The 15,842-nt window shown below is 43.8% G+C and overlaps 1 protein-coding gene across 1 annotated transcript in view; it reads right to left on the bottom strand.

Annotated features, from left to right (window-relative positions):
• Positions 1–15,785, bottom strand: part of Acadsb (acyl-CoA dehydrogenase short/branched chain) — a 31,443-nt gene extending 15,658 nt beyond the window's left edge. Inside the window, exons 1-3 of the mRNA XM_042701418.1 lie at positions 15,678–15,785; positions 3,338–3,497; positions 876–976 (exon numbers count right to left, since the gene is read on the bottom strand). Coding sequence (XP_042557352.1) covers positions 876–976; positions 3,338–3,497; positions 15,678–15,722 — 306 coding nt within the window. The 5' untranslated portion in view covers positions 15,723–15,785. The remainder of the gene's footprint in view (positions 1–875; positions 977–3,337; positions 3,498–15,677) is intronic.
• Between the last annotated feature and the right edge of the window lie 57 nt (positions 15,786–15,842).

Here is a 15,842-nt window from a genome sequence, read left to right as displayed (position 1 = left end):
ACCTGGCCACCGGACAGCAGTTTCCAAGCCCAGAGCTGGGAACAATGGCAGTGAAACGATCATGGAATCCAACTGCCTTCCATATTGGACTTCTGTTTGGCCCTGTGTGGCTCTACGCTATTTTCTACTTTCCGAAAGTTTTACTGGCAACATAAAATTGGAAAACTCATCAAAAGCTGATCACCTTAAAACAGGACGGAATGAAATGAGACAGCTAAGTAGCAGAGGTTATTTTTCAAACAGAATGACATGAGATTTCAGTCCATACTCTTTCAAAAGCAGTGATTAGCTCTAGGATATCCTTAGTACCCAAGTTCCTTTGCACGTCTGGACAAGGCTGAGACCAGGAGTGGAGGTCGTGATATTTCAAACATTCCTGGAGTCCCCATACCAATCACCTCTCCCTGGCCACAGCCAGAGCAATTCTACTTTAATCTACATGATATGTTGTTGTTTCACTAAAAAGTAGGAAACCTGTTGTCCTGATCCATGTTTGCCATATACACAGGGATTCAGGCCAAGTATATGCTGTATTGCAGCAACTGCTGAGTCTTAGTTGCAACAGTTGTCCTGTACACTGTAGGATGCTTGGTAATCTCCCTTTCCTCTGTCCCCAGATGCCAGCAGCCTGATCCTGGGAGGGCAAAACTGCTCCAAGTTAAGAACTACAGGTCTATAGAAATATTTCTCTCATTTTCCTTATATTACAAAGCCTATTTCCAATTTAAAATGTTAGTTGAATTAAGAATCCTTAGTTATATAAATAGTAACAGGGAACTAGGACCCCAATCAAAAAAGAGAACAGATATTTTTGACATTTCACACCAGAATGTATTTACAAATGTTTGATGTTGGGAGGATTATGAGATACATACCCCTTGTTGAAATAATCCTTGTATTACTGACTTTTCCATTTTTGAGTTTTCATCCATAGTTGAAACCAAAGGAGCCACTTGGTCCTGGGCAAATTTCTTAACTGTAGGAAAAACAATTGCTGGTCAGTGTACATACACTCAAGCAGCAGTCATTTTAGTCAAGGTTATAACAATTCATTAACAGTTTGCTGACAAATTTGTACTTTTAGACAGGTAAGTTAAATGGGCACATTAACTCCTTTAAATTAGACTTGTGAATTAAAAAAAACCCACAAAAACATAATTTCCTCTATACCCCTTTATTACCCTTGAGGACACTAAAGAATGAATAACAAATATATGTGGTACAAAAATATAAATACTGCAAAAAGTATAAAATAAAACATGAAAAAAATGAAGGCCTATTCTCCACACTGGCTATCTTTGTCATCCCCAAATACAATTAATTTAAAGTCTATTTTTTAATGAAAACTTTTCTTTGAAAACTCTATCTACACAGGCATCTATCTATCTATCTATCTACATATCTATCTTACACAAAGGAATCTTAAGACACATTGAACTTCCACTCTACTGCCCCTCCTCTTTATTGTGGTACTGGGATTTAACTCAGGACTTCCCACTGGCTGATCAGTACTCTTTCAGGTAAGCTGTGCCCCAGCCCTGGTTTGCTTTAATTACTTTCTTGATAGGATCTAGCATTTTTGTCTGGGAAGGCCTCAGACTGCAATCCTCCTACCTATACTTCTCACCTACCTGGGATTACAGGAGTGAGCCATCATGCCTGGCTTCTCCACTTATATCTCGATACTAACTAACAGGGGCCTTTTTATAGATACATGGTCACATATAGGGGTTTTCTTTCTTCTTCTTCTTCTTTTGTTTTCTTGTGCTAGTACTAGAGCTTTAACTGAGGGCCTGGGTACTTTCCCTTGGGTTTTTTTCTCTCAAGGTTAGCACTCTACCACTTGAACCCCAGCTCCACTTCCGGGTTTTTGGTGGTTAACTGGTGATAAAAGTCTCATGAACTTCCCTGTGTGGGCTGGCTTTGTACTGTGATCCTCCTCAGGTCAGCAAAAACCCAGCACTGCCTGACTAACAAGGGCCACCCAGAGCAATGTTTTTCCATCTCCACACCATGGAGATTTGAAGCTGGACAGTCTTTGTTGTGCAAAGTCTGTACCCTGCGTATAGTTAGCAGTACCCTTGGTTTTGCCACTGGTTGCATTCTCCTTAATCCGCTGCAACCTGGACCAAGGCAATAATGGAGACCACTCCATGGAATTGGGCTTTGGGGTATCAGGGGACCTGTAGTCTTCCGCCAGCTTCAGATGCCAAGGTTCCATTCACCAAGGTTTTTATTGGTCTTGTGCAGGAAGGTACAAACTTCAGCATGTTGCAATATTTTGTATACTAGTGGTAGATGACCTCTTATTCTGGGAAGCAGAGCTAAACAGTAAAAAGCTTAAAATTTGCATAATCCTAAGTCTACCCTCAGGCTCCCACACAGTTTAGAGTAGAGTTAGCCCACACCCAGGATAGAAATCTGAATTCGCTGATAGATCTTTACAGGAAACTCCCAGTGTTTTGAGAGTATGCTGGGAGACGTTTTTCAAACTCTTAATCCTTTTGGGCTCTCACACTTGGTCTTGAACAACTATCTGGTAGTTACAGGCCCATACTCTAAAGCTATGTAAGAAACTGGAAAGGCAGCTTCTGGAAAACTCTAGGGAACCAGGGAACAGATGCTGAGATAGCCTGTATTCTGCTGCTGTTGTTTTTCACAGTTTGGACATGTATTACTTCCATTCAAGTGGCTCAAGCCTATAATCATCATTAGTTGTGAGGCAGAAACTGGGGCACTATAGTATAGTTCAAGGCCAGCAAGGCAAACGTTGACAGTCCATTTCAACCACTGTCTGAGTGCCCTGGCCAGGGACAGCTACCCAGCTACCCAGCTATGTGGAAGCACAATGGCCGGGTGTAGCCATGGGCCCATGTTATCCCAGTGCACCAGGAAGCACAAGTAGGAGGATCGAAGCTCGGCATAAATCCCAACTCTGAAAACCAATGCAAAATGGGGCTGAAAGGGTAGCTAAGTGATAGAGAGGCCCTAAATTCCATCTCCACTACTGCCAGAAAGAAAAAGAAACAAACAAAACTTTATTGGAACACCTGTAATTCAGGTACTTGGGAAGCTATGGCAAGAGAATCACTTGAGCCAGGGGTTTGAGACTAGCCTGAACATAGTGAGACTGTTTCAAAGGCAAAACAAAAACCAAACCAAACCAAAGAATACCCCAAAAGAACCAACCAAATAAACAAAAACCAAACCAAAACAACAAAACCCCATTCATAAACTTAAGATGAGCATATCTTCTACTGTCATATGTCATGGCATATGATAGACCCAAGAAATGACCAGAGGAGTAACGCAGTGGGAACAGGTGGGAGACACTGACCGACTTCCTGCATCATCCTCTCTTCATCTGAAAACATCTGCAGCGGTGCGCAGGACAGTTCATTATTCTTTAGTTTGAGTAGAGCTTCTGACTGGGAAGATTTTAGGACATGTGGAGGAATTTTCCATGAAGACAGGCAACTTGGGAAGTTTCTTCTTAGCTTTAGGAAACAGCCCGATGAAACAGAGAAGAAAGAAGGGAGAAATTTAAAGATGAGTCTCTTTGGAAATAGTCTGATAGTCCGTTCTTACATTTTTTAACGGTATTTGTCTTTTCTTTCTTTCTTTTTTCTTTTGGTACTGGGAATCGAACCCAGGACGTTGCACTTGCTAGGCAAGTGCTTTGCCACTGAGCTACATCCCAGCTCCATTCTTACATTTCATATCACCTAAATAAGGAGGCTTACTTTAGGTATCTTCTAAACATAGATTAGTTTATCACTGTCTGAATCTCCTTTACCAGCATTAGATGCTTTAAATAAACCTGCCAGAAGAAGGGAAAATAAGGGGAAAATGGAGCTCAGGATGAGAAGAAACATGCAAGAGACTGAAAGAAGAAAAAGGTAGCTGCTGCCATAAAGAAAATACACGGGGGGGGGGGGGGGGGAAAGAGTGGAAACACAGAGAAGGGACAACAGATACCTGAAGCAATTCTGCCCAGTGCAGATGCTGTAGTCTCATGTGTGTCCCCCATGAATTCTGATGAATGAAAGCATGAACCAACAAATTGTCCCAAAGTGCTGTGGAACTTGCCTAACCATTTTCAAACAATAGCTGGGCATCCATGGTTCATGCCTGTAATCCTAGCTACTCAGAGGCTAAGATCTGAAGTTACAGTTTGAAGGCAGCTCAGGAAGGAAAGTCTGAGACTTGTATCTCTAATTAACTACCAAAAAGCCAGAAGCAGAGGTATGGCTCACGTGGTAGAGTATTAGTCTTGAGCACAAAAGCTCAGGAACAGCACCCAGGCTCAGAGTTCAAGCCCCAGGACTGGCATAAAACAAATAACCAAATGAATTGCTTGAATTTCTTATTTCTAGGGGAGATTATTTACTTCACCAAACCCACTATAAAATCCTTTCTGTCTTTTATGTCACCTTTGTACATAAGTTAATCTTTAAAAGAAAACCCACCACTGAGTAACTCAACAAGCTGGTGGACCTTAATGATAATACCTATTTCCTGCTGACGCAACTGAGAGCCACTTACTCTCAATCCTGCTGCTGCCAAAGTATATGGCAGCTCAACACAGTGATGATTTCAGAGGGAATGTGCTTAGAAAGGTAAGACATGGCATACAACATAGAGTGTGATTACTGAAGATGCTTTCTGTAAGACAGTGACTATAGGCTAAGTGAACGGAATCCGGTTTCAGCCAAAGCATTCAAACACACTCTGTCTGTTCTCTTTAACAGGATGGAGGAAATGTGTGCTTTCCTTGCCTGTCAGTGCACCGCAGGGATTTCGGCTGGTTTCTGATGTCCCCTGCCCTCTGGGGTTGACTGTGGTTGCTGTGGCTTTGGTGTCCACTCCATCAAAATGATTTTCCACAGTTATAACCCATTGCACCACATCATCACATTTTTTTGTACAGAGCAGCAATTGCTACTTGAATGGAATAATGGTTATTTATGTCTTGCCAAATACTTTTTGGAGCTCAATTCTGATCTGTTTCCTACAGGACTGACCAGAGTTCTGTTGCACTGTGGACAGAGAAAGAACCTTAGATGGGATGGGGAAATATTTTATTTCATTGAAGCTCTCACCAAAATACAACATTTCTTGCTATTACGAGTATGAGCAAGATACAGTAGAATTAGCACTATCTGTGACTCTGCCCTCAAAGAAATACAGCTATTATACTGAGTTGCTGCTTATGGCTTAAGATATTGTTTATGTGGGAGAGACTGGGGGTAAAGCAAAGGAAGGGGTGATATAAAAAAATGTACTCATTACCTGATTTATGAAATGGTAAGCTCACTGTACAATACCTTAATAATAACAGTAAACTATATTAAAATATTGTTTTTGCTCATTATCACTTCAAAAATCTAGCTACTAGATTATTTGGAAAGCATATATCATTATATGAAATTTTAAAAGTCTTATAACTTTAATTGTAATTGATTTCTTTATATTTCTTCCTTTTTTTTTTTTTTTTGCCAGTTCTGGGGTTTGAACTCAGGGCCTGAATGCTGTCCCTGAGCTTTAGTGTTCTACCACTTGAGCCACAGCTCCCCTTCTGTTTTTTTTTTTCTTTTATAGTTCATTAGATATGAGTCTCATGGACTTTCCTGCCTTGGCACCATGATCCTCTTATCTCAGCCTTTTAAGTAGCCAGGATTAAAGGTGTAAGCCACTGGCACCCAGCTGATTTCTCTTTTATTTGATGCATTTTAAGACATCTGTAGAAAAGGTTTATAAACTTTACTACATTGCTGTGTCTGCTCTAAACCCTTTACTCATGGCCCCAAAAGGTAAGAACTCCTGATCATGGAATGATCTGGTAAGGCTTTAGCTAAGTCATTAAGTTCAAACATTGCTCCTGCATAACGAAGTATTGTCCCAAGTGTTCTTAAATCTCCTTATAATCTAGAAGCTGTCATAATACATGAAAGGCACAGGAAGACCTAGTAGGAAAGCTTCAGATAAAGACATAGTGATACTCTGCCAAGGGAATTCCTCAATATGAATTCCACTCTAAATGCCCACTGTCATCAGATCTCTGTGAGTGTGCCCTCCAGGGTCCTTCCTCTCTGACACAAATATGTGGAAGATAATATGCACAGATCTGAGCATATTATTTGCCTCTTCCCAGTGCTGGTACTTTATAGACTCACTTGTTCAGTGCTCAGTGACTTTTGTCACAGAGGACCATCTCAGACAACTCTAAATTCACAGCCACACCCTGAACCTAAGTGTCCACCACTGCCCAGATTCATGTTTCTTTGCTCAGTCCTTCTCTCATGTTCTGAAATAATTACCTCAAATCTGACTGTCTTCAAAATTTCACCCCTCACTGCCAGCCTACAACCTCTCCTGTGTTAGAATAAACACCCACAATAGGGGGCTGGGAATGTGGCTTCATGGTACAGTGCTTGCCTAGCATGCATGAAGCCCTGGGCTCGATTCCTCAGTACCACATAAACAGAAAACGCTGTAAGTGGCAGTGTGGCTCCAGTGGTAGAGTGCTAGCCTTGAGCAAAGGAAGCACAGGGACAGTGCCCAGGCCCTGAGTTCAAGCCCCAGGACTGGCAAAAATAAAAATAAACATCTTCAGTAGGAACCTATTCAAGTCCTCATGCCAAATTCATACAACTCTCCTCTCCTCTCACAGCAAACACTGTTTTTCCTCTTAAGAACAGTCATTTCTCTTAGCTCTTCCTCAGGTCTATCCTCCTCATCCTCTCAGGATCCTTAGCCATCCTTTTTCCCTCTCACTCAAACTTCTCTCAGCATGAGAACTTGCTGTGATTACTGTGTTCACTCCACCTGCCCCTCTAATTCCACATTCTTTCTCCTCCCCTCCACAGTCAAACCTCATCAAAACATGGCCATACTTGCTGGTTCACTCCCCACCACCATTAGTGGAGTCCTCGATCAGGTCGCCGACATCTCCATGCTTTTCAGGCTTCCACTTACTTGCTTTCCACACAGCGGCAGCTGAGCACATCCTCCTGCCAACGCTCTTGTGCCTGCTCCCCATGACTGCCTCTTCCTCCTTGTCTGTCCAGCTGTCATCTTTCTTTCCTCCTGTCATCTCTCCCCTATGCCCAGCTACCACTTAGGAAAGGTGAGGGCAGAGGGAGAGAGTCTAGGCTGTGGGTTGAGTGTATGTCACTGGTGCAATCATTTTGGATGGTTTAGTGACAGTAAAGTTAAAGACTTCAAAATTGGGGGCTGGGAAGGTGGCTCAGTGGTAGAGCTCTTGCCTTGCATGCCTGAGGCCCTGGGTTCGATTCCTCAGCACCATATAAGCAAAAAGAAAAAAGCCGGAAGTGGCGCTGTGGCTCAAGTGGTAGAGCGTTAGCCTTGAGCTGAAGAGCTGAGGGACAGCACCCAGGCCCAGAGTTCAGGCCCCACAACCGGACCCCAAAAAAAATGAAAGAAAAAAAAAAAAGACTTCAAAATTGGGTTCAGAGGCATTTAAACTTAATGGCTAATATGATGTTACTGAGCAGGGTCTTTGAGAGGCCACGAGGAAAGGAATTAAAAGAGGCTTCACATAACGTTTAACCCACTTGCCCTTCTGCATTCTGTCATGTGAATTGACAACTAGTCTGCTGGTTTTGGGCATCCCGGCATCCAGAACCTGTGAGAGAACTATGTCTATTCCCTATAAAACAAATGGCTATCCCTGTCTATGGAATTACGTTATAGCAGCATGAAGCTTGTTCAGACACCACATCTGTAGAAAGCCCAGAAATTCTACTTTAGTTCACATGCACAAGTGGACAAATGTAAATAAAAGATGCAGTAAAATCTGTAAAGGTGAAAAGTTAAAAAAAATCTAGTAATCGATCAATAAAGGAATATGTAAACTGTGGAACAAAAATCCAAGAGTATGTCACAGCTGTTTACATGAACTATGGCACTACATGGATCTATAATGGACCAATCTTGAAAAAAAATGTAACACTGAGAAAATAAAGCAAGAGGTTCTGTGTGGGATGATTGCATTTATGTACACATTTAAAACACACAACTGACAGTACATAAGTTCATATGTGCTTATATCCAACTGTGGTAGAAGTTGAAAGGCTTGAATTAGAAGTACGTATCCTAAAACTACAAGGCCTGCTATTCCTGAGTATGAGAAAATGTATTCTTTTTTTTGGTCAGGCGAAAGTGTATTTGGTTTTGTGGAATATTTTCTTTACTTACCTCAGTTGTAACGGTTACCTGTACTGCTATTGGCACTGTTACCAGCTAGCCAAGTTAGGGTGATAAAGCGTTGATGAAGTTAGAATAATACTTTCATAATTGCTAAGTGAAAAGAAAAATAAACCTGTGACAGGAATTAGGGAATGGCGCCTTTCTTATCTTGGTACTTATCAATTGTACTTATCAACTGTACTTAGACTGTGAGCCAAGCTCCTTGACAAGGAAGAGGGAAGGTTTGGATTTGCATCAAAGCCTAGGAACTGCCCTGGAGGGGGTGCCTGCGGAGTTTTGAGTAGAATAATGGCATTTCACCCTTTTGTGCAAAAGTAAATGGAAATGATGAAATCTATCTCTCTTGTGTGTCAGAGTCGTGCATTTCTAACGTAAGGAAATGTAAAATGACATGGATTTACTACGTAGTAGCTTTCCTCTAGATTTACGGAACCTGAAATACCTGATGACCTTCAGGTAACAGCAAAATGTGTATCTAACCTGCCATTGGCTACTGCTCTACTGTAACTACAAGCAGAGTTAACTGTTTAACTTGTAAGGAAGCCATGTATATATTTAAAGGGCTGCCTTAGAAGACAAAGACTGGCTGCCACCACTGCGGTATTTTGGAAGAAGAGGGAAAACAGGCTTTGCGCTGGAGATGTGCACCTGAAGTCTAGATGTACACCTCAGTATGGTACTCCTGTCCCATTCTGGGTATCTCTTCTCTCTTTCTACAAAAGCTCTTTTGTGTACCTGAGTCCCTTCAGACACGACTCCAAGACAGCTATCCTCTAGCTCCCCTCCATCTTCTTCAGGGGCTGTCCCTTGAATAAAACTAATTTCTGGAGAGGTGGTTTCCAGTGGTGAGCAGATGTGAGGCAGGTGAGCTACAGAGAAAGCAAGCAGGCACTCAATGGCTGGTCAGTGTGGGGAGTGTGCATCCTGTCTCCTGCCTGTACTGTTCAAGTCCACTCCTCCTCAGGCTGGCTCTAACTCATGCACAGTGGAATGTGTCTGTCTATAGTGGCCAGCCAAACTTCCCTTCATAAATTATCCCAGGTATTTGTGATAGTGATAGCTGAGTAAATGGATGGTGGTTTTGGTTTGTTTTCTTTTCCTTTACGATAACAAGCGCAGGATTAAAGGGTAATCTGTTTCAGTTTTACTCATTGTTATTGCCTGAGGTTAATTTAGCACATAAAAGTGGGTTTATACGGGTCAACATGGCATGCAAGTAGCTTTGCAGGTTTCTGGAACAATATCTAACGTAGATTATAACTCAACCTAAGTCTGTGGACAATGTAGAGACGGTGCTGTGGTACAGTGAGTTGTTGGAACTGCAGTGGCTGTTTCCTCCTGCATGCCCTGGGTGACGGGTGCCTTCCAAGTTTCCTGTGAGGAAAAGGAGGAGGAAGACAGCCAGGATTTGTTAGGTTTTGTCTAGTATGCTCTACCTGCCAGACTAGGAAATGTAATGCAACATTGCTTTATTATTATTTTTTTTATTTTTTGTCGGTCATGGGACTTGAACTCAGGGCCTGGACAGTGTCCCAGAGCCTCTTTGTGCTCAAGGCTACTGCTCTTTGACTTTAAACCACAACACCACTTCCTCCTGAGTAGCTAGGATTAGGATTACAAGTGTGAGTCATTGGGGCCTGGCTACTACATTGCTTTTTTGTAACCTTTATTTTACTTAATAAAGGCCCCAAAGAGCAAGAGAAGTAAATCTAGAAATGCTCGAGAGAAGCCACAAAGCAGTTTACCTTAAAAAAAATATAGTATACTGAGGGTTCCATACTATGTTTGCTTTCACAACTCCTGGGGGGGCAAAGGGGGGATGGCTTAGCACATATGTGTTACAGGTAAGGGGAAACTACTGTACATTAAATGAAGTGTTCCTTTCTTCTTCTAACAGCTAAAGGATTCACAATCTTCTTCTCTATGGGTTTTTTGTTTTCACTTAACTCTGACCGAAAGTGGAATATTCAGCTTAAGCTCTAACTGAAGCACTCAGAGCTCGTTTTACCTTTCACCTTGGTCCCTTCCCTGCTTTCACTTCCCCAAGGCCAGGCTTCTGTGGAGTCGCTCCATTCTCTGCTTGCTCTCTCCACAAATGGTGCCTTCTGTTCTTGGTATTCTCCCCAAATACCCCAACGCTCTGGTGTGAAATAGGGTCAGGACAGATGGGTACAGAGCCCAAGGATCAACATAGAGGAGACCACCTTGCTTTCCATGCGACCTGGGCCAGAACAGCAAGTTCTCATTCATAAATATGAAGGAAGACATTTGCTTTTCTCTATTCCCGAAGAAGTCTTAAATGGTAGGATTCTTCTGCAATGTAAACTTTTTCTTTTTTAAATTGTGAAATGATTTAGATCCAACGCTTTATGATGAGGTAAGGGGAATTTCTTGGATCACCTTCTTTTCAGGGAGCTCAGGCTATGCAGCAGAAAGAACATTTGAGTAGCAGTCAGATCACCAGTGGTCCAGGACAAGGTTGTACAGTAAAGGCCTGCAGGTCAGGATGACACTGAGCTGAGACAGGGGAGTCTGTGTTAGAGATGAGTTCTAGCATTGTTGGCACTTGTTTGGTTCCTTTACTTTATGGGGGAGGAGAGGATACAAATTCAGCTGGTACTTTTTTTTTTTTTTTTTGTCGGTCGTGGGGCTTGAACTCTGGGCCTGGGCGCTGTCCCTCAGCTCTTCAGCTCAAGGCGAGCGTTCTACCACTTGAGCTACAGCGCCACTTCCTCAGCTGGTACTTTTTACTCCGTCTTTTCCCTCTTCAGGTCCAATAGCACATGAGCTGCAAGGCCTCCTCAAACTGAGGTCCACCCATTCCCCTTTTGCTTTTCTGCTTCCCTTCAAAATCTACCCAGAATGTCTGTACTCTACTCCAAAGTCTCAGACTTGGCTTCTGCTCTTTCTTACTCTCAGCTGCCCATAGGCCCATCTGCATCCAGATTTCTCTTTGACTTCTGTGATACTTTCTACACCTGTTCCTTGAACAGCTTTTGAAAAACCTTTTCAAGTGCTGTTGAAACACTTCAATTACTAAATCTTTCCAGCGTCCTTTTCATATGCCTTCTTTTCTAATAGTCAGTGGTGAGCTAGTGGAGGGCTTGATTACACATGCAGACCATCCAGGGGCTATCTGCTCCTTTAGGTCTCATCTGATGAATTCCTTCTATAAGCTATTGACTGTTTTATCTTGCAAAGCCCTTTCACAGCCATTTCCACTCCCTGGTGGAATCTTTCAAAAGCAGATCAATTTCTAGAGTCAACAAACTGCCCATGGCAAACACTTGGCCCGTTTTCTCCCAAGTGGCAAGAATAAAGGTCTCCTTTCTCCACTCTCAAGGCAATATGATATAGACTATATTGGGTAAATTTGCCCTCAGCAGACACTGGCAATGTCTGGAGACATTTCCAGCTGCCACAGTTCAGGAATGCTGCTGCTGGCATCTTGTGGGTAGTGGACCAGAATAGCTCAAAATATCCTAAGCCACATAGGATACCTTCCTATAGTAGACAATGTTCTAGTCAATGGCAATAGCACCACGGTTGAAAAACTCTGGTCTAACCTATAGGAAAGAAGGAACTGAGGCCACTACAAGAAGCCTGAGAGCAAGGAGAAAGAATCCTATGGCTGCTGAAGAGGATTTTTTTAATGTTTGGCCTTGGCACCAGGGAGAAAAGAATGGGAATCGAGATCATATTTACATCTGCAACAAAGCAGCTCCTCCTATGGTGAGGAGGAAAAAGTGCTCTACAAGCTTGCATGTTATGAACAGAAAAGGCTGTCAGCTGGGAGTGGTGGCAACTGTGTGAGCAAGTCCTGCAGGAAGGAGCAGGATAAGCCTGTGCTTGCTTCAGTCTGTATCGCAGAGGCCCAAACTCAATTATATGACAGGGACTTGCCGTGGGAACCCATTCCATCTCTTGACAAACTAAGTAACATGAGCTCTTCTGGCATACTATTTCTTAATTGAGAAGAGTCTTTACTTTCCTAGATCTATGGCCTAGAATCTCTACCCCTTTGCTGCTCTACCTAAACTCATGCTATCACTTCTCTGGCAAGTGACTTCAAGTCCTACTTCCTCTGCTTGAGTGTGCTCACATTATTAGCAGTAGCAATTTGCTGTCTTAAAAAGTCCTAATGTCCATTATAAACACAGAGATCCCATCTCCTCAATCAAAAATGCCATTCTCCCGAGGTCAAGGACTGTGTTGTAAGCTTCTACATCTCTAAGACTTGGTCAAATACTTTGCATAAAATAAAGACAGCCTGCCCCTTCTTTCAGTCAGGCCACTGCATGGACAGCTACTGTTCACAAGTATCTATGGTATCACGAGCTGTCCTAGCACATAGCATCCCGGATCTCATTTGATACTGCTGTTCTCCCACTTGGCAGAGAGGAAATGGATGCAGAGGGGGAAGTCACTTGTCTGTGGTCATCAGGCAAAAAGGTGGTACAGAGAATTCACATTCAAGCATCCTGACTTAATGGCCCAAGAAGTGCTTTCTCCTTTACTGTACACAAATAATTCACTTGCTTGTCATCACAGTCTATTTTGTTCTGTTCTGCTACAATAGTCCACAGTGTGTTGTTACTAAACAGCAGAAACATATTTCATCATAGTTCTGGATACCAGCAAGTCCAAGATCAGGGCACTAGCCTTTCAGCTGTGTTACTCCATGCTAGGAGGACAAAGAGCAAAGAACTGGTCCTCTCATAAAGAACTGAATCTCATAAAAATGTCATTGACTCGAGAGGGCAATGCCCCATGATCTTAACACATCCTCTGAGGTCCAGTTCCTAGTTCTGCAGTGGGGTTTTCAACATATGCACACTGGTGGCCACATTGAAACCACAGCATCCCCAAGCTTTTTCTAGCTGGAGGTCAAATGTATGTCCAGCACACAGGGCTAGCTAGCATGATGATTAGTAAACAGCTGAGCAAAACTTCTATACAGGCTGGAAGCTGCTGGCTGGCGGATCATCCTCTCAGGAAGAGTCACTGAATGGAATCACTTGAAGAACACTCTCCAGGAATCACTTCTTCTAAAACACGGAGGTGGTAAAATGTGTGGCAGTCACAGGTTGACTAACGGTTTGATTCTCCCCTAAATGGGATGCTTAAAGGAAACGGACATGGGGTAGAGGAGTTCTGAGCAGTTCTAAACTGTTCCTGCAGGAACAAGATGAACAGATCTGATAAGGCAGAGGTACGCTGATGCCAGCGTTGCAACCCGAAGGCTGTGTGGCCTGAGAACACTGGGAAGACCTGTCTTTATTTGCAAAATCAAGCCATCATTACCTATCATATCAGGTGGGTTCATAGGAAGAGGAAATGGGACAATGTATGTAAAACACTGTTCCTGGTCTAGGCATTCAACAAAAAGTGCCTTCTAAATTTATCTCTGGATAGGGACCCAAATTAGCCCTACCTTGTGATTTCCTATGTCCTGTGGCACCTGCTACTATAGCAATGTACCTATACTTTAGCTCTGGTTAACTGTCTTGGTGGTGCTATGTCCTCAGTGGCTCTCCACAACTCTAAAATATCATGAATTCCTTTAAACAAACTCATTCCCCTTTGTTATAGTGTCTGCTCTTTTTTTTTTTTAACCTCTTATGTTCTAAAAAATCAACTTCCAGAACACTTCTATGTCCTCTCTCAGTGGTCCTAGTCTTCATTCTTTAAACTCACCAGCTCACATGGTTTCTTCAGGATTTGTTCCATGCCTATAAATAGGTGGCCAGAGTTTTAACCCCTTCAAGTGAAAGATACATTTTCCAAAGGTAGGCTGTTTACATCTCTGCTGTCTTCTATAGCAGACAATGCCTTGCATGTGGCAGTAAGAGCTAACCTTTACTGAAAACATGCTGGGTACTACTAAATTCTAACTGCCTTCCGTGAACATAAAGAACTCATTTAATCTTCAAAACAACCCCATGAAGTGTTATTATTCTTTCCATTTTACAGACCAAAAAACTGAGACCCAAAGAGATTCAGTAATTGAACCATGGTTGTAATGGCATAGGTAGTGAAAGAACCTGGCTCCAAATCCAAGTTTAAAAAAATCCACTTTCTTCACCCTCGTGGACAACATTTAGTCAATTACAAATGCTAATCTTTGCAAAAGAGCTCTAGAAACTATGAAGGATTACAAACCGGAACTAGCAAATCCAAAGTAGCTTTTCAACTTCTGTAAGGAAGGATTGGTGGCAGTAGTTTGGTAAATTAGGCTTATCATTCCTATCTGAATAGCTGTTTCATCACTTTTTAACCTTTGGCAAGTCCCTTAATCCTTTTCATCTGCAAGATCAAATCAGTATTTACTAGGATGTTTGTGAGAAAAACTTGGGTGTGAAGAGGGTTATGAGGGGAAAATCTGGGAGAAAATGAGGAAGGGGTGACACTGTTCAAAGTGAAATGTACTTATTATTTGACTTATGTCAACTGTAACCTCTCTATACATCACCTTTACAATAAAATTAAATGAAAATCAGAAGCAGTGAGTCCACAGAGCACACAGGACAGCTCGTGGTAAATAAATCTCCTTGGAAGCCAGCCCAGGCAGAAAAAAAATCCCGGGAAGAGACTCTTATCTCCAGTCATGGTGCCCTGGGTCAAGTGGTAGAGTGCTAGCCTTGAGCACAAGAAAGCTCAGGGACAGCGCCCAGGCCCTCCTCAGTTCAAGCCCCACACCCGACCAAAAAAAAAGGAGTAAAGTGAAAAGCAAGCGTGGGCAATGAAGTACTGACTCTGACAAACCTAAGTGTCTCCAAAGGTGCGACGCTTCTAGGAAGCTGGAGAGGATTACGGGTATTTAATGTAGCCGTGACGACGGCCACGGGGACAGTTTGCGTCGGTCCACGGTGCAGGCAGCTACAAGAAGAGGCTGAGTCCCGGGGAGCCAGACCAGAAAAGGGCTTCCCAGGGCGCCAGACCAGAAAAGGGCTTCCCAGGGCCACGGTGTCTTCCTGGAAGACATTCAGGCCCCCGATGGGAGACAGGTGTGTGTGTGTGGGGGCGGGGGGCTCTCCCTTGGAGCTAAGTAAGCTCGGAATGGGACCGCGCCCGCACCCCTGGCCAGGCTCGGGCGGAGAGGGGCGTTCGCGGGGAGAAGGCGGGCCGAGGCCCCTCGAGGTGACACTTCTGCAAAACACCTCCGGAGATCCGGGATTCGAAGGCGGTGACCAAGCCAAAGGACACGTCGCTGTCGCGACCCACCAATTACAAGCAAGGTGCGTGCATCGTCCAGGAAGCTTCTAGACCAGGCCCGGCCCGCTTCCCACCAGCTGTTCACCCCGGCTCCCGCGAGGGAACCGAATGCCCGCGGGGCGCCAGGCCCGTGGCGCGCGGTGGGGCGCCGCGGGCGGCTCCATCCCGTTAGCGGGCCTAGCCAGCGAGGACGCACCAGATCCCCAGCCAGTTCACCACCAAGCACTCACCAGCCGGCTGTGGCGCAGCAGCCCAAACGTTCCGCTCGCTGGCATCTCGCTGCCGGCTGGGACCGCAAACCGCGCGGCTCTGGCCAGAGCGAGCGCACCAGCCAGGGCTGGGTGGAGCCGAGGGGGGTGGAGCAGGGCCCCGCCCCTCTCCTCTGGATCCCCGCC

The sequence above is a fragment of the Dipodomys spectabilis genome, unplaced genomic scaffold, assembly GCF_019054845.1.
Source record: "Dipodomys spectabilis isolate Male_0828 unplaced genomic scaffold, ASM1905484v1 ptg000289l, whole genome shotgun sequence".
NCBI lineage: Eukaryota > Metazoa > Chordata > Mammalia > Rodentia > Heteromyidae > Dipodomys > Dipodomys spectabilis.
This window is presented reverse-complemented; position numbering and strand designations above follow the sequence as displayed.